Source organism: Apostichopus japonicus, chromosome 4, assembly GCF_037975245.1.
Source record: "Apostichopus japonicus isolate 1M-3 chromosome 4, ASM3797524v1, whole genome shotgun sequence".
Lineage (NCBI taxonomy): Eukaryota > Metazoa > Echinodermata > Holothuroidea > Aspidochirotida > Stichopodidae > Apostichopus > Apostichopus japonicus.
In genome coordinates this window covers 7639050-7658144 of record NC_092564.1, presented here as the reverse complement: position 1 = coordinate 7658144, position 19095 = coordinate 7639050, and the positions used below count along the sequence as shown (strand labels likewise).

The following is a 19095-nucleotide window of genomic DNA, read 5'->3' as shown; positions in this document are numbered from 1 at the left end:
GTACTCAACAAGCTGAATCTGCATACCATGTATGAAGTTCAACAAAGATGTACTTGCAGTCATTGTGTTCACAAAGTTTTCAGACTTTGACCTTTGTTGACCCCATATGACCATTGAAAGCAATAGGGACCACATGCCAAGTATGACATTTGTCAACCTTCCTATTCTTGTGTTTACTATCAGGGACACATTTCACATGCAACACAAAAGCTTGATGATATGGACTACCAGCCAGCCTACTGCAAGTGACCAAAAATCTGTGGGCAAACCAAAAGCTAACCACACCCCCTCCCCCCCCCCCCTCTTTCTGTGATGTAAACAGAAGGGCAGTAACATTTGGGTTATATACTACTGTTAGTATGCAGAAGGAAGAGATTAATTGAATAACAGAGAGTGGCAAAAAAATGAATATTCTGAGTAGATTACAGTATTTTCAATGACTGATTTATTTGCTATCGATGCTTACAAAGAGAATATGCCTTTACTGTATGTGAAAAAGTACCAATTTCACTGCTACAAAGTTCAACAGAATATTTCAGAGCTAAATTTATCAATAAAAGCCTACTTTCTCTCTTATTACTGCTAAACACAACAAAGTGATCAGTATGCACCTTTAAACCAAAATTAATAACATAACCTATGAACATTGGAAAATATTTTGACAAATATGTACACGCACACACATGTGAAAAAAAAATGAGAAAACGATGGAAATACATAAAACACTTTCTAAATAAGGTATATGAACATTTTAATTACAAATGTACAGATATTTCAGTTTAATATATACATACAGAACAAAAATAGAGTAGAAACCATTCTACTGCTTACCACTCAGTTCACAAAATATGTTGCTTATAAAAAAAAAAAAAATTTTTTTTTTTTTAAACATGATTTCAAAGCAGCTCTTTACTTTTTCTGTTATCAAAGTTATTGTTTGTAAATGTTGACAGTTTGGCAGGGCAGAAGAACACTTATGAAAGAGAGAAAATTGAACTCTCATGCTAATGGAAGACCAGAACAATTAGAACACCCCATTCTCAATCCATACTGAATAGATGTCCTTCCATTCACATCTCAAGTCTGAAGAAAGCCTAGATAACCCACAATACTACAGATTTAACATATGAAGTAAGAAAGATATCTCAAGAACACAAAAATGATTGTCTCCCTAGAAGGCAGTGGGATTCATTTCTGATGGACTTAACATAGGACCATGTGCACATGTGTAAATGTTCTCTCATGTAAAATGTTACCGGAGAGGGGGGGGGGGATAAAGGAAGTCCTCTCACGGAAGATCTATCATACCCCCTACCCCTTTACAACTGCAATAATGGGCTTTCGTTAATCTTTCCTACAAGGAACTAACAATTGATCTAAAATATTCCAGCATTGGTTTTTTATTTGTTTAATGCTACTCTGCTCTACACCTGTTTCTGCATCTTTTGCTGATGCTCATCCATGTGGAACTAGTTAAATCATATTTTGTTGAGTCATCATGGGAAACTTCACTCACCACCATGTATACATTCCCTACATTGGAATCCTGGTGCATTAGAAATGTTAATAGACAAAAGCATTAGGAAGGACAACGATGTTACTTGATTCACTTTGGTATCATATTAAGACACAAATTTATAAGGAAATGTGAAACATAAAAAAGTATTAGTTATATATATATATTTTTTTACATGTGGTGTTAAGAACATATGAGGATGGACAAGAGAGAGAGAGAGAGAGGAGGGGGGGGGGGGGGATTGGGGTGAGTGTCTGAATGGAAAATGCTTGTTTACCCTACTGACTGTTTAATATCCATGAGGCCACCAGTCCATGGTTACAGGTTTACGATGTATATTAGCTCTAGGCAAGGCAATATGGATATACAATCCTTAAGTTTTAACCAGATTAGTCTTTAGTCATAAGGCAGAGTATAAGGTATGTCTCCATGGCAACCTCACTGACCTGCCCTGCTTGTATTCCTTGGCCATTTGCCAGGTACTGGTTTCACTTCAGACAGGGCAGGCACCAGAGGGACTCAATTAATTCCCCCTTAATTAGCAAAAATGTTGAACACTCCATCCCTTAATGATGCAAACTCAGAGCTTTTCAGTTTACATTATCTCTGATAAGCCATTCCTTAATCTGCTCAAGATGACCAAAAATGTTTATTTAAGGGTGTCACTGTTACAATATGACTTGTCATAAAACCATTTACCCAATCTAATCTCTAGTTTTCAGGAAATGACTCCACACAGAATAATGGTTTCCTGCTTTTATAGATTTAATTGAAAACAACGATCGATCGATCGTGGGGTGAATAGTTTAACATGATAAACCATTTCGTGTCGATAGCCTTTCCACTCTTTGCCTTCCACAATAGCTTTGCTGGTGAATGGCACCAACACAATGAAGGAATAGGAAACAGGGAAGATGTTGCCAACTTTAAAAGGAAGTGAGTAATTGAATGGATTCTCTTTCTAAAATCTATTGTGACATTTACTTATATAGATTTTTTGCATGTCGCATCGTGTCAAGATTTCTCAAGAATTCTCAGAAACTATGACACTTGCTTTGTTTGATACCAAACAGGATCATTTCTCAAAAAAGAACAAATGAGAAAGGTAATACTCAACGCTCTCCCCTCCCCCCCCTCCTCCTCTCACTGTAGTCAAGAAAAGAAATCCTTGACAAATTAACTTACCAAAAAATAACCCTTATATGCACTGAATGGATGAGAAAAAAAAAGTGGGTTGCAATGCTTCCACCTTTATAAAGGTCAATTTTACCAACAAATTTAATTACCAATAGAGTTTGGTCCCTCAAGTGCCCTCCCCTCCCTTTTAAACAACAAACACCACCAAACATCTTTGAATGTAATGAGCTATTAGACAATTAGCCCCTGCAATAATTTGAACATTTACACCCATTATACTAGAGGATATGATATTCGATCGCCCACGGCATATACTGTAAGCATTACCATCTCTGCTTGATCTACTTGAACACAGGAAAGAATCATAACATGGGGCATGTAATGATAGAATCACATCCCAAGGATGAACCTTGTACTGGTATGTGGTTATCGTGTCACAAATTCTTATAAGAAATATAAAATGTTGTACAAACGTTTTGCTACATTTACGAAGAACACAGACCCGGACCATCGTCGCTGGTCTATCTTATAGAAATCTTTGTGATCAACAAATCCCCCCAAACAAATTTTATTAATGTATACTTTTTTTTCTATCATGGAGAGATCACTTTTCATTTTTTGACGACGCCCCTAGTCTGGAGGTGCTCAACCATCTCTAGCATTACTGGGTTAATATTACATGTAAAAGGTCTGTATTGCACATAAACCTTTGTACAGCTATAAGCAATGTATTTTAAGAGATTCCAAACTGCTGTAACAAAAGTCCCAAGTCTACAATAAAGAGTTTTTTACTGTTCTGAAATAAATAATAAATCTTTACTAAAATCTATCTTACTGCCTGTCTGTTTTTCTTTTTATTTTATTTTCTTTAGTTCTTGCTTGTTTTTTGGCTTTTGCTGATATTTATCCATGTCAGTCAAATTCCAAATTCCTTTATAAAACCAAACTATGGTGACACATCTTGAAGAATATTGAAATTCGGTCAGATCTTTAAAAGTAACCATCGCGGTGAGGTTAGTGTAAACTTGACAAATGTTTCACTACTGAAATGAAATTACAATGTTAAAGTAAATACAGATAAAGATGGAAAATACCAGTCAATAATATACTTCAGCAGGAAATCAGGCTGGATTAAACTTTAATAACAGATATTAAAAACACCTGGGAAATATGACTCAAGATTTTTAAACACCCATCCTGTCCTTATATCACTGTCCATCATCACATACGCTGAGCTATGATGTGTTTCTTCATCACCACTATACAATCTAAATCTGGGGTGGCATACCAGAGATAATCTCGGGGGAAGGGGGGGGGGGTGTATTCTGCATGTTAAACACCTAAATATTCATGATCAATTCATCAAAAATATTAAGCATGATTTGCAGTGTTACATGGTAAAATGATAGTTTACACCTGATTACAACAGAATACACACTAACAGCTCCGCAAAACTACAAGATTTATGTACAATAGAAGATTACACACACACACTGTAGAGTAGGGTGTGCAGCTATATTACATCTTTTCCAAGCAGGTTGTTTGATCACTGCAACACTGAGTAGACAAAACTTTACCAAGTTAGTAGGGGCACCCTAGGGGAAGGGAAGTGGGTAAGAAGACTTAGGAGAGAGGTAAGAGAGGAGCAAAAGTCAACTGTGAGAGAACCACTGTAGACTCAAACAATATGAACTGTCTGTACTTAATTGGCACATATATGCTGGTATCTAGGTTCTAGGTTATTGCTGTGTCCAAAGGTTCATTATCAGCCTCTTCTAACCTGACATAAATACCTGCTTGTACGTTTAGGGAGCCTATAACATACATCTCTGATCATATACATATACCATAAATCTATATATATATATATATAAATATATATATATATATATATATATATATATATATATATGCCATATAAATATACCATATATCTCCAACATACTCTTTCAATGGGACAGATGACAATTTCAAATTTCTCATACGATATGTAAACAAATCTCCTTCACAATTGTTCAAATTACACAATATTGAATCAATAATTCCTTTCTAGTTTCCACCAACAGACCACCTACCAAGAATAGGGTAGGTACTGTATATTATATAAACTGAGAATTGTTATTGCTATCTAACCATGTAAAAAGAAAAATATCCACTCCTGAAAGGGGGGGGGGGAGGGAGGGGTTGCACAGTTCAAAATTGCCACCTGGTATTGAACCATTCCCATGATTTTGATACCCAAGTGATTTACAGTTTACAGTAGTTAAATTTAACATCTATATTTCCTCTTGAGGCAAAAAAAGTATTTACTTCCTCTCATAACAAAGAAGCACCCGAAACTTTCCACTCAAAAGTTGGTTGCTCACGTAAGAATACAAAAATATATATCTATATATTTAGGGCATATAGTATGTAATATTTTAGTCAAAGGTCATTTTGTCAAACGTACTTCATAACTATGTTGAAACAAGTACTGAAAGTGATTGTCTAACTTTGTTTCAATTTCCGCCCATTCCAGTCACAAATTCAACTAGGCAGTCCTTGGTGTTTGAAATGTTAGCAAGTTTACATGTTGAAACAAATCTCTCTTCATTGCAAACCTTTCTCATGATAGTAAAATAATAACATAGAAAATGCAAAATGGTACATCGAAATTAACAATTTGACCTCTGACCCAGGTATCACTTCATTATAAAACTAAAGATGGCCAGTGCATGGTGGTAAGCTTATTGGTATTATGAGTTTCGTTCATGTTTCACTAACTAGAAAGAACAGTGTTTAACCTCTGCTTGTCATCATCATTTCTTCAAAGTCAACATATTGCTAGTTGATATAAGTTCTAAAATATTCAAAACTATGGCCTAAATAATATACAGTATCACTACATAGCTAATGTAATATATGTTTTATTTTAATTATGGAAGTACAGTATATCCAGCCATTTGTACAACAAAATATAAGTTTGAATGATGCAAATGAAAAAAAAAAACTACTATAATAAAAGACATCTTATACGTTTTATGAAAGACATGACGATACAACGAAAGCTATACAGTATGTGAGTAAACCTTGAAACAAAAGATATTTGTGCCTCACAGATAATAATGACAAAGCCTCTCTACATTTTTGATCAAGTTTGAAATCCTTCGGCTTCACCTGACTCAGTGAATGAAATAAGGACCCTGTTTCAAGAACTTAAAAAAGGAGAAAAGTGAATTGTGCGATTAGGAAAGCAAACTGTTCTCCTATGAGATACAATACAGCAGAAGCTTTGATATTTCACTTGTCAAATGACACAGGATATATGTCTTCTGTTTCCATGCAAAAATGCAAACCAAAAAACAATACAATGAAATGAAAGCTAAACGGATCCTTTAAAAAGTCTCTTGATAGTGATAAAGGGTAAGAATTAGAAATAGGAACATACGATGGCTTGGTGTCCATTTTGTCATTTTCTCTGCAATAAACTGCAAAATATAGTCTTGACACTCTATGACCAGCCTTTGTATTCCATTTACTTTTACACATTTTAAACTTGTCATTTTTGTGTGTGTTGAAAAAGAATCCTAGTCCATCATGGAAGACTTCTTGCTCCTTGGATGTTATTTCCTTTCCAAAGAACAATAGAAATGTGATTTTCTATTCATTTCTTTTGTTGCTGATTGCTACATTATTTTTGTTCACCATCAACCCCCATTTTCTTGTTGGGGGGTGTGGGAGGGGGGGTTGAATGAAACACACATTGACATTAAATGTGAAGCAATCGATTCATAAAAGTGACAACCCTCCAAAAATTGGGCACAAAGTTCAAAATTTATCTCAATTACAATTTCACCTGTTCAAACTTGACACATTCTCAGCAGCTGGAAGTAATTTGGTGATCAAAAGCTAACTGAAAGTATTTTTATAGACTAACTGGTAATTTTAACTTCTGTGACAACATAGAGGATGAGCATAAACAGTCAAAGTTGTTGTTTATAGGTTGCTAAGCAATGTCCCTTGATAATTTGGGTCATTCTCAAAGTTCCAAATTCCACTTGACACTTGTTACCAAATCTTTTCTCCTTTAATTTCTTCACAATTAATTCAAGATATATACATGTGGTCAACCATAGTTACACTGCACACTTGTGTACAGTATCATCCATAACAGAAAATTTCTTAAGTAAACAAAACAAATATATATACTGTATACATATTTAAATATTTGGATGTACTAGATAGGAAGCCTTGGCATAATATTAACACCAAACAGAGCACCATTAAAGCAGGGAAAGTATGTAAAAGTTGCCTTAATTGGTTCCTTATTTTGTTCCAATGTACACTTGTATGGTAGAGTATATTGTCAATTTTAATTTTCGGGTCCAAGTTCACTCATGAGCTTTACGGGACGCAAACTATTCTTCTATCCTGCATGACCTTTTCTTCTACCTTGTCACTCGCAGTCGCAAACTCCGCCTGGACTCCGAGCACGGAGCAGATGAAGGTTAGGAGGATAGCGCCGATGGAGAGAAAGAAAGACCATCCCACTCCACATCCTTTGGGTAAGAAAGGTTGAACGTTCTCCCTGCAGAGCTCCTTGACGGCATCGTTACCCCAACCAAAGGGATAAAGAATTATACCCAGCAGCATCAAGAGACCTGAAAAGTAGGAAACACAAAAGATATACAATAAATGATAAAGTTTAATCATAATAAATGATGTATTATCATAAGAAATGATAATGTATAACCATAATAAATGATCATGTTTTTAATCATAACGAATGATCATGTATTATCGTAAGAAATGATCATGCATAATCATAAGAAATGATAATGTATTTAATCATAACAAATAATAATGTATTATCGTAAGAAATGATTGTAGAATCGTAATAAATGATTATGTATATTCATTAGAAATGATCATGTATTATCATAAGAAATGATCATGTATAATCATAAGAAATGATAATGAATAACCATAATCGGTTAAGTCATATAATTGCTGTTCATGAGGAAAAAGGTCGGGGAACAAGTAATTTATTGTTTATCACAAGAAACAAAAGCAATTGATGAATTTCAGTAACTGCATATAAACTGATCCAACCTTTCAGGTCAAGATTCCGTTCCATTTCCTTACCCTTACAAATTTAATGAGCTACTGTATAAAACCAGGTCCTATTGCAGTTGAGACTGGGTTGCATTTCCATTACCCTTTACACCAATGTATTAAATGAGCTGTAAACCAGGTTGTAGTCCAGATTCGGTTCCATTTTCAATACTAATGTATTAATGAGTTATAAAACCCATTGTTCATCATTTGAAAATGACTTCAACCAAATCCTGTACATGTACTATATTACATCTGTCATTTATGGCTCATCAAAATGAGCCCTCGAGAAATGAATCACAAATTGATGAAATCAGGGTAAGGTGAAAGAGTACCAGTGATGATAGAGAGAGAGAGAGAGAGAGACAGAGTACATCCTCCATAGTTACTACTGTAGGCATCCCAGGACAGGTGATTAACTGGTATAGATAAACAGGCTTGAATGTAGATGACCTTTAGAAATGATTCCATGGCTTAGGGGCCACACATCAAGTTATTATCAGTATGGGATCTCTAAACAGAACTTATAATGCATGTGCCTTTTGCCAAGCATCTAATAGAACAAAACTACACTTGTGCATTAATTAAAGGAGGGGTATCATCTGGGGTGTGTCAGGACTGACTTACATGTGGGATATGGTTTAGTATTTCAGGTGTGGATTATGTGTGTGGATTAGAGGTGTAGAACTGTATGTACATGGTACATGGCCTCTGATACCTTTATTTAAAGGAAACGATGTCCTCCGGTGAATCAGATGTGCGCATTAAAGGGTAAGGCATCAAATTGCCTGTAGTGTATTAGGACAGAACTACACCTGGATATTTAAGGTAGGATATCTTCTGAGGTGTGTCAGGGCTGAATTATATTTGGAGTATGGTTCAGTGTCCCGGGACCGAATTACATGTGTGCATTAGAAGTGGGCATGGTCTAGCGTCTTGATCGGGACCAAAAGAGTGAAATTGAAATTTGTGCAAGATGAGGCTCAGGAACAAGGTATGGTGGCTCTGAACACAATTACTGTACATGTGTGATTTGTCCTGAATTTGTCCTCTCGATCAGGGCAAACCTACAGTATCATACCCATGTATGAAAAATAGACTTGGCCTTTTCAAATATATAACACTTACTTGTACAGTGAATACACAGAACGAAACATTTCCTTAAAGACTTGATCTATGCAAATGATCAAAGTCAGTCTGTTTCCTTGATTTCATTTGAAGGATAATCATATATACTGTACAGCACTTGTGTACTGTTTCATACTCGGTTAATAAATAATGACCTAGATGATGGGAACTACAGTCAGTCTACAACTCATATAAATGTTCTTTAAATTCATTGAAAAACTGAAAACAACGACATTTTGCAAGTAAGTTTATCAAGGTGGCAATATGCAGACACAGCCTGGTGTAGAAAGTCAAGGCGAAAAACACAAGTCATACTTGAAGATTTTCTGAGCCTATTTCCTTTGTCACAAATCACTGGACACAACCAAATATTAGATTAAACGACAGTTGCCTTTGTTCCAGTATTTTGAGTTCATAGAGTCGTCAAACTGCAGGAGGTTAGCAGTAGATCTCTTTTCATTCAACTACGAGTGACTAAATAATCTCAAACTCTTTGTATAGGTTGAAGGCCATTTTGGGGTTTTGTATTAATTATAAACTGCAAGGTCATGCAGAATAAATACTATAGCTCACTGAGATGATGTAGTTATGGCCTCAATATACCATAATATTTACCATGTAAATAAACATCCATAAATTAAACCTGGAAATTGGTCAGACTAGTGCACACTGTAATTTATTCTGACACAGGTTTGAGAGTTGGAGGGAATGGGGGGGGGGGAAGGGGAGGCACAGGGGACTGTGATCAGAGTCAGACCAATGTTCAGTGGATGTGAAGTTAGAACACCACAGGACCATTAACCAAGTGAAAATAATAACTGTGGAAAGTTTTGGTGGCCTGTACCCCCCCCCCCCTACCTAAATGGTGTCAAGGGCCTGTGGATTAACCAGGTTAACATCAAGGCTCACAGTAAAGCATTTCTGTGGAAATTACTATGTTGGAACTGGGAACACTGTCACAGACCATCAAACTTAGTGCAAGGCAAGAAAGAGTTTCCAAATGTTTCTCGATGGTAAACTTGAATCAGACACAGCAATAGTGAAGTTGTGTGGAGATAAGTACAATACAAGGTAAAACTTGACAAAAATTAAATTATGTTCAGCTAATCTAAAAATATCTCAATCCTTTCCAAAATGTCATCTACAGTAACTTTACTCTGATTCAGATTTTTTTTATTTAAATATTAAAGAACAAGCTACATTTTGTAATAAAAACCCATTGATTTACACAATAAAGTAATAAACAAGCAATTTCCTTTTCTCTTACTTTCTCTCTACAAACTACAGTCATAAGTTTTCTCCCTTTGGGTTTTCAAATTTCCTGTTTCCTTCGCAAGAGGAGTACAATGAACCAAATTTACAGTACTGTATGTTTTCATCTACAAAAGTGTCTTTAGATCTTTCAAAGATTAAGATACCATAAACCATAATTTTCATCTTTTCACGTCACTTCTGATCGGACACCTACACGTTAGGCAATTTCCCAGCAATCTGCTTTTAATCAACTTATCATGATTCCATATGCAATGAGCATATATAGTAGTGGCAGCAGTAAGCTCCTTCACGGCATGCAGCAATATAACATTTTCTCACGGTGCTATTTCCATCTGGGCACTGTCTATTTTGGTCGCATGTGGTCTTTCGTTTAATGTCGCAGAAAAAATGAACCAATAGCCTCACAAAAAGGAAACGTGTTGCGATTAATTGTTTGAAAGCAACACAACAACAGCTTAGCATAATGCTGTAAAAGTTGATCACACTTTCACTTTCTTTCTTCATTTCCATGCCGTGTAAAAGAGAAAGTACTGAAAGTACTGTACAAACTTCTATATGTTCGAAGACGTGGTCGTGGACAAGTGTTCTCGAAAATTGTTGAGGAAGCGACTGCGAGATCATGGGGGAAGGTAGAAAATGACGAAAACTTTAACAGAGACAAATTTCAAAATAGATTTAAAGGGTCTTATTATTTGGTATGAAAGTACAGTGATGCTTAGCAAATTGCTTTCGTGATGGAATTTAGAGAGATAATTAAATAGCTGTTCATTCATACTTAGTAAAGATTTCTAAATCCTATTGGTCCATTCAGGTCAGCTGACCGTGGTTAATCCTGTGAGTAACGCACGGTAAAATTACGGGGCATCACTTTAATAAATCTTTGGTTATATGTAACCAAAAATGTTTTGTTTTATGATTTTTCCCCCACACAAATGGTAGTGTATGAATGAACGGGGTTAATCAACGGTCTAGCGTGCGTTACTCACATGATTAATGCAATCCGGGTGTTAATGCTATCGCTGGATGCACTCGGGGTCCGCCCTCGTGCATCGCTTGCATTATCCCCCGATCGTGCATTAATCCTGTGAGTAACGCACGCTAGACTGTTGATTAACCCCTTATTTATCTCAATTGTAACACTATCTATTTACACCTGTTGTCATGGAAACATGGAGGAATAGTTAGATCCCATCCTGATAAACTTTGATTTAAAGAAGAGATTAACATGTATAATTAATATGCAGAATGTCATCTAAGTTTACTCTGATTCAGAATATTTTTTTTTATGTATTAAAGAACAATTGAGCTACATTTTATAAATAAAAACAAATTAAATTCAACAACAAAGTATTAAATAAACATCAATTTCCTTTCCCTTTTTTAAGTATATAAATAACAAACTACAGTTGATAATAAAAACACATTTAATTAAACAACAAAGTATTAAAGAAACAAGAAATTTCCTTTCCCTTTTTAAAGTATAGAAAGAACAAGCTACATTTCATAATAAAAACACATTTAATTTACACAACAAAGTATTAAATAAACAAGCTATTTCCTTTTCTCACACTTTCTCTCTACAGTTATAAGTTTTCTTGGTTTTTCAAATCTCCTGTGTTCTACGTACAAGGAGTACAATGAAGGGAAAACATTACGAAAAGTTTACGGAGTCTATAATTTCCAAATAGCATTTAAGAGTTTATCATTTAGTTTTAAGAGTTCGGTGATGTTTTTTTGTGGTCCTTTTGTGATGGAATTTAGAGAGAAATATTAACTAGCTCTTTATCTCAATTGTTTCACTATCTATTTACACCTGTAGTCATGGAAACATGGAGGAATAATTAGATCCCATCCTGATAAACTTTGATTTAAATAATGGAATAACATGTATCATGATACTTCAAGGTATGCAGACTTTACAGTACTTAGCTCCTCCAATTACACAAAACAATGTACATAGTGCTAACAGTACTGTAGCTACTCTGGTGGTGCCCACAGCTTACAATTTGTTGTAGCAATTCAGTGGTACTGTAGGTACAGCTACACAGATGTACTGTAACATGACTATATAAGGGACCCTGGACACAGGTTTGAGAGGGGATGGGGGGGTGGAGGAGGAGGATGAAGGGCAGGAGTCATGACTAGTGTTTAGTGATGGTTAAATGAGTCCATCATACTGTAAATGAGCTGTGAGTTTTTTGGTGAGCTGTGAAAGCTATTGGGGTGGGACAGGGAGGTCACCCCTCTATCCAGAATCAATGCATGGCACAAGGGAGGGGGGGGGGCTACCAGGATAATGGCATGTAGGACCTTCCCAGTTCAAGCATTATTTTCCAATAGTACTGTAGCTGCATGATCATTATGCAAACTGCATCACACGCTTAGAACATTTCATGATGTTGCCTCAGGAGTAAAATTATTTCAAGGATTCTACTTTCACTCTCCCTTCTGTGTTCGATATATAATTTACACCTTGAAACAAAACTTGATCAGTTCCTACCTACATTAGTACAGATACTGCTTTGGTTCCCATTTTGATACAGAAATTATACAGCAATGTCTGAAAACAACCTTTGAATTTTTGACTATAGATTCAAAATGCTAATGTAACAATCTTCCAGTATAGATTATGTTAAATAGTTTCTTGGGGCCTACAGTATGCACTGTACTGTATATGATCATTTAGCCACATTGTAAATGTCAAACTTACAATAGAGTTCATATTTGTGGGGGGGGGGAATGAAATTATCATCATTTAACTAATAGTACCCAATCTGTTATATCATGCAGTAGCCAAAACTAAAAATATCAAAATATTAATAAAAAAATATATTTCAACACTACTTTACTTCTTGTAGTGTTGCTCTAATGTTAAACTGATGTTGTTCCTTTAAAAATTATCAATTTCCTCCCACAGATCCACCAGATTGTGAAGGGGTGCTGTATCCCGTTGGCAAGATTACAAGAAAATAAAGTCTGTAACAATATTGAGGTATTATTACCAATTGACTTCTATGGTCAAGTAACTATCACAACAGTCAATACAAACACAACCTTACTGAAGTCATCAATTGTTCATCGCTTCCTTCCAGAGGAAGTCATCCCAAACTGTCTTAACATCAAATAACGGCATTATTCCTTTCAACATGTGACATTATACAGGTAAAGGTCACCAAAATAACAAGATTCACAGTATATTTTGTAGTATATCATTCCATCAACAAGTCAAAAACCCTAAAACATCTGTCAACAAGGTTTTTCAATTCTAAAAAGATACAAAATAATGGAATTTGGGTGTTTACTGAACAGTAGAACTGGAAGTTTTACTGAAGTCTCATGTCTGGCTATTTCAACTATTTCAAATCTGGTCAGTTAAATATCAGTAAACTGCCAAAGATACTGTACCTATTCAATTTGGAAACAATCAGACATTTTTGACAACAATTTGTATCCCTTTATTACATCATACACCCTGCCTTTCACCTTATTCTTATTGGCCCCCTTCTCCCCCTGCCTTCTTTCCCCTCCATGCAATCAAAGAAGGGACAAGCAAAAGGAGAACAAGGGAAATGAAAGTGTAAATTGTTTCAATGAAATTTCACTCTACAGCTTTCACTTACTTTAACCTTCTGAATTTTCTTGCTTATTGTTTCTAGCAATTCATAAATTGCATCAAACATTAGATTGAGCATGCCAAAGAAAGAAAGAGACAAAACAAAAAACAAACAAAAAATACCAAAAAATACAGACTTACTGTATATACTGTAGTAAAGTATAATAACAAATATTCATTATTACTTTTAATCAACAGAGTATGAGATACAGTATTTAGACAGATCAATACCAAGGTTATAATAAATAATCACCCACAGAACGCCTACAAGATACGAGGCACATCTGCAAACCACACACTATCATAAAAAAATTCCTTTCATCCAGGTACTTGCAATCACCATGAAATGTCTTTGTTATTTATCATAACCAAAGCTGTGCTATCCAATTATACCGAACCTTTGTCATCATTGCAAGAGTTTGCTTACAATAGTGACGTCACATCTGCACACTCTTAATTAATTATGAGTCCTTTCTATTTAATGTGATATCTCATATAGTAGACTAGATATTGATTGTTGCCAGGATGGACGATGTCGTTCATCCCCTAATAACTTAATCAACGATAACAGAAAGATGGGGCCTAGAGACCAGAACGATCGCCATGGAAACTAATGAAGAGGAATGTTGGGAGAGACAGGCTCTGTGTGTAGTGCCCCATCCAAACAATCACCTTCTCAGTGTGTTGTCAAATGTCACACCGTCCCGACAACCCAATAAGTCAGCTATTCTCTTTCAGACTGCTGGATTAACTTACATGTAATGAAAAGGCTACTGAACTTTTTATATTAACTTGTACCTTTACAATTTGATCCAGGGAAACCCGTTGGACAAATGAATGGAATGTTTAAAGTAGAACGATAGTGACAGAAAAAAAATCTCTCATTTTCATATATAATGTAGTTTATATGTTACCAAGCAACATATTTTTTTAATTTTCCAAATAGCACACCGGAAAGTTATAAAAAAGGGAATTAAAACATCGTTTTTTCGCCTCCGTAATTTAGGAATTTGCAAACACTGCAACGACCTTGAACAGCCCTCAGGTCAGTGAATGACGTCACTGTGATGATCTTTTCTGTTGTGAACTGTTCAGTACGGAGCTGTGCGTGCATTTCGTGTCAGCATAACTGTTATTTTCCGGCGTAATGTTCAAGACATAAATAGATAATGAATATCATAGTGTTTCTTGATTTCTTCACCACGTGTTTACAAGTTTTTTTTACGAAATTTGCGGCGATTTCGCAACGATTTCCCAATATCTGAAGAGGTAACTCGCAAGCTGACCCAAAGTAACGTAAATCTCAAGATCACGTTTTTGGCGGGTTTTATACAGAGTGATGTATGAATGTGCTCACTTACCAGTCAAACTGGCACAATAACAATAGTGATGATAGTCTCAAACGTAGATTAGTATAACATCCGAAAGAAAATCCAAAGTTCTAAACAAAGTAGATTCGCTTGTATGCACTAGGCCTACCTTGTAAAACATAAACGTTCCTTGTTCCGTGCGTCATTAAATCCAACAGAAAGGTTTCATTGACAGTGGCGTCGCCAAGGGGGGGGGGCAGGGGGGCACGTGCCCCCTGGAAAACCTAGTGCCCCCCGAGTGCCCCCCCCCGAGTGCCCCCCATCTGAGATTTGGGTTGGTAAAAAAATATATATATATATACTTTGTTATATTCAACTCCCATCATCTGAGTTGGTTTTTCATAAGGACAAAGAAGCACAGTACTTCGTATTTTCTTCAAATGAGCTGCGAAAAAATGAAAAAGTTTATCCTTGACCGTCGGGTATCGAAGTCGTAACCCGCGCCATCACAACTCGTGAATTGGATGCCTGTGAAATGCCGAAAATCCGGACCTGCCGTGAGAAGGGAGGGTACTGCAGTATGTTGCCTTGGACTGAGGTTGACAGGTTAGGAGCTGACGAAATGTGAGAATGTGAGGGCCCGCAGGCACCATACTTGCCTATATTTGTGGACCCATATATTAACCCTGTTGAGTAGGGGGTGCAGAGGTCATTTGAGGTCAGATGCTTGTAGGAACAAATGACGAATGTTCACACCTGCATACTGAGCTATACTTGATGTGTGATCAAACTTTGGATTGCATGGTGAGATCCCTGATAGGAGCCAATAACGATGCTGGAACCTGTTACATCTTAATAGATACTGGGAGAAAACGAGCAGGACAAGAAAGGAGTCGGGGTCATGCACACATTAATTCAACAAATGTAGGTTCTATTGATTGGGTTAGGCATAATATCGACAGCATGTGGTTCATATCCTCTGCAAAATTCTGCGCGTTGTTTAAATCATTACCTCAAAAATAGCAATTTCTGGAGATATCTTCAGATCGAATTTAGCATCAAATGTGGCAGCATTTTGCATCTAGCCCATCCTCCGTATGCGAAAATTTTTTCCTCCCCTTAGACCCCTCCCCCAGGACGGCGATCCGTATCCACCTAAGTGCCCCCCCCCCATCAAATGCTGGTGCCCCCCTGTGCCCCCCAGACTGAAAAGTCTGGTGACGCCACTGTTCATTGAGCCTGAAGTACAACCGCATTTGAACTCAATCGAGTTGTTAGTCTAGCTCGAACAATTTTCTCACTACATGCAATGCCTATTGCGTTTATTCACATGCATGCCTCGTGGTTTGGGCTTCAGGAGGAATCGTATCAGTTCTAGCCCAACTTCACGTAGGTCCGCAAACGGTACTTTCACACTGTGCAAACATAAGTGACAGTGTGCGCTACCGTAAGTAATACTTACACGATGTTTTGTTTCGCTCGAGCATACACACATTTCCTATTCGTATTACATTTAAAGTGGTTTGGAGGGTATGAACACATGTCTGCCCCAAAAACTCTGCCTAAGCGACGTCCATGCCCCAATTGAAATTTGCACGTGGATTCTCTCCTCACAAAGTCATTAGGTTGTTCACGTCTGCCATGTCTTCCAGTTCCAACACTTACTGTTGCATTTATCGGGATATATATATAAATAATGTGGCATAAAAGCATCAATCTTTCAAGCTTTTATTACTTTAGTGGCGATGAAGTCTTTCCTGGTTCTCCTCACAAATCGTATCCAGAGTTTCCGATATCTCTCACTACTTTTTCCGCTTGGAAAATTGAAAAAACTTATTGTAGAGTCCACATTCGTTCTGTTGCATCCCCAGCTACAACGCAATTTCTTGGATTTTGCTAGTGGTTTACGTTGTTTGTCGAGTCCAATATAGAGTAGGTTGCAACTAAACTTACACACTAAGTGCACACTGCTGAAGTACACTACGCCGAGCTCACGTTGTTATCATCATAATGACGTCACATGTCACTGTAGATCACGTGATCATCATATCGCTTTTCGCGAAAAGCCCAATTTTTGTTTAAAAAATCAACGAGTTTAGGATTTTCTCTTAAGCCTTTCCCAACATCGGATTGACTTGAATTTTCACATGTGTAAAATGGAAACCAACTAGAATACTCTTGAATAAAATCGTATTTTTTCGTCGATGGTGAAAAATCACTATCGTTCATCTTTAAGCAGATAATGTTCATGTCGTGGCTTTACCAGACTGCCACAGAGGCTAAATGAATAGGAATGTGTTTTCATGATGCAATGATACCAGCAATCTTGCCTCCAGTTTTACAACTGATAAATAAATCATGATGGAAGCTATAGAAATACAGTAATGTATTGAAAACTGTTTAAGTCAACCATGAAGATCTTACATGCCAAGGGCTAGGTGCCTCATATAAATAAAGAATTTACAGACAAATGAAAGTACACTAAAATTGCTGAGCAGTAAGTACTGTGTATGCGAAGAGCACTGGCTGTTTTTGAATATCAGTCTCAGCCAGATTTTAAAGTTCTTAATGTTCTCAACTTATACAGTTATGACATTAACAGTCTATAACACTGCCAAATTTGCCATTGACATGAAACAAATGAATGGATGATAAGGGAATATTAAGTTGCACCTCCACCCTTCCCCCTCCCTCTCCCACACTCCATGATGTTTAACTCTCATTGAACACTTGAAAAGGCTGTAATTGATCTTGAGGGGTTAAGGAGAATATAGTTATCTCTGAGTCATCCAGTTCCCACAAAACTGTCAAATCTAAAGATTGATAAAATGATAGCAGCTAAGCAGAGTTAGCAAGGGTATCATGTTCATAGAGGTGTCTATTTGTTGTTAATAATCTTTTATTCAAATGCACATAATTACAACTTTTTGACGCATCAATGATGTTATCTGTTTTCTATAATACTAGTGACCAATTTACAAGATTTGCAGTACTGTATGTAGCAAACTGCTATGCAAAACGGACAATTTGTTACAAAACATTTATGTAAATGTGCAACAGTATTTGTACAGAGGACTGTAGTTTAAAACAGTTACGCTGAACAAAAAACGATATTCCTTGAATTATGGTAAAGGTAAAAACTCCACTGTGTGAAACAAGTTCTGATTTGTATCTGAACTATAAAACAGTGCAATAGTTGACCTTTATGATAACAAAATATGACTCGTTGATTATACTAAAGTTTGCATGCATTTATGACACGCATGTATGTACAGTATATATTCTGTAATGAACCTGCAATGCATGAATTGGGTCAGTGTAGTCTGTATGAAGTGCACACACTGTGGTAACCACATTTCGTGCACACATTTCACAGTATACAGTACAGTATATATGTCTGTTTAAATAGTTTACACGCACTAAAGATTTAAAATCTGTACTTTAACTTTTGGTTAATTAATTACTCCCAATTGCATTTACTTGTGCAATTGACCTGAACAATAGCCTTGACCTCATCAAATAGACAGATTCTGTGGTGACTGATGTGTTTTTTCTGTGTGTTTCCTTAATGAATCTAGTAATTACATTTATGATGACAATTATTATCACATGGTATAATGGCTATAAAACAAACAGTGTGCAGCATTGATAACCTTGAAAACGATTACAAGTTATTTTCAAGCTTTCTTCTCTGCACAGGACAAGACGGAATGGTACCTAGAAGGATCTAAGACGCAGTGTCCATAGCAATATGTATTTAACGTGTGGGATTATAGGCATATGGATATTGTTAATGTGTTTTGACAGCAAGGGAATGCAAGGGAGGGGAACAACCACATCCCTCTCCCCCCCCCCAAAAAAATCAAAGACAAAAAAACTGCTCTCTTGTTAAAGTTTTTTAATTACATAATTCATTTCTTATTATAAACTAACGTTAACCGGTGAAGTTTTGGACGGTAAGATGGTTAACAAAAATCCAGGATTGCATGCCACCCACTAGATTTATTTGCTGCTGACATCCA

At 36.3% G+C, this 19095-nt stretch overlaps 1 protein-coding gene and 1 long non-coding RNA gene across 9 annotated transcripts in view; one reads left to right on the top strand and one right to left on the bottom strand.

The window, feature by feature from the left end:
- Window positions 1-422: 422 nt before the first annotated feature.
- LOC139966323 (LHFPL tetraspan subfamily member 2 protein-like) overlaps window positions 423-19095 on the bottom strand; it is a 45968-nt gene continuing 27295 nt past the window's right edge. For all 8 annotated transcript variants that reach the window (XM_071969206.1, XM_071969203.1, XM_071969204.1 and 5 more), the window contains exon 3: window positions 423-7293. In XM_071969206.1, coding sequence (XP_071825307.1) covers window positions 7037-7293 — 257 coding nt within the window. In that variant the 3' untranslated portion in view covers window positions 423-7036. The remainder of the gene's footprint in view (window positions 7294-19095) is intronic.
- Window positions 7301-18924, top strand: LOC139966324 (uncharacterized). The gene is made up of 2 exons (XR_011792547.1): window positions 7301-14614; window positions 17310-18924. It is a non-coding gene; the product is annotated as an uncharacterized lncRNA (long non-coding RNA).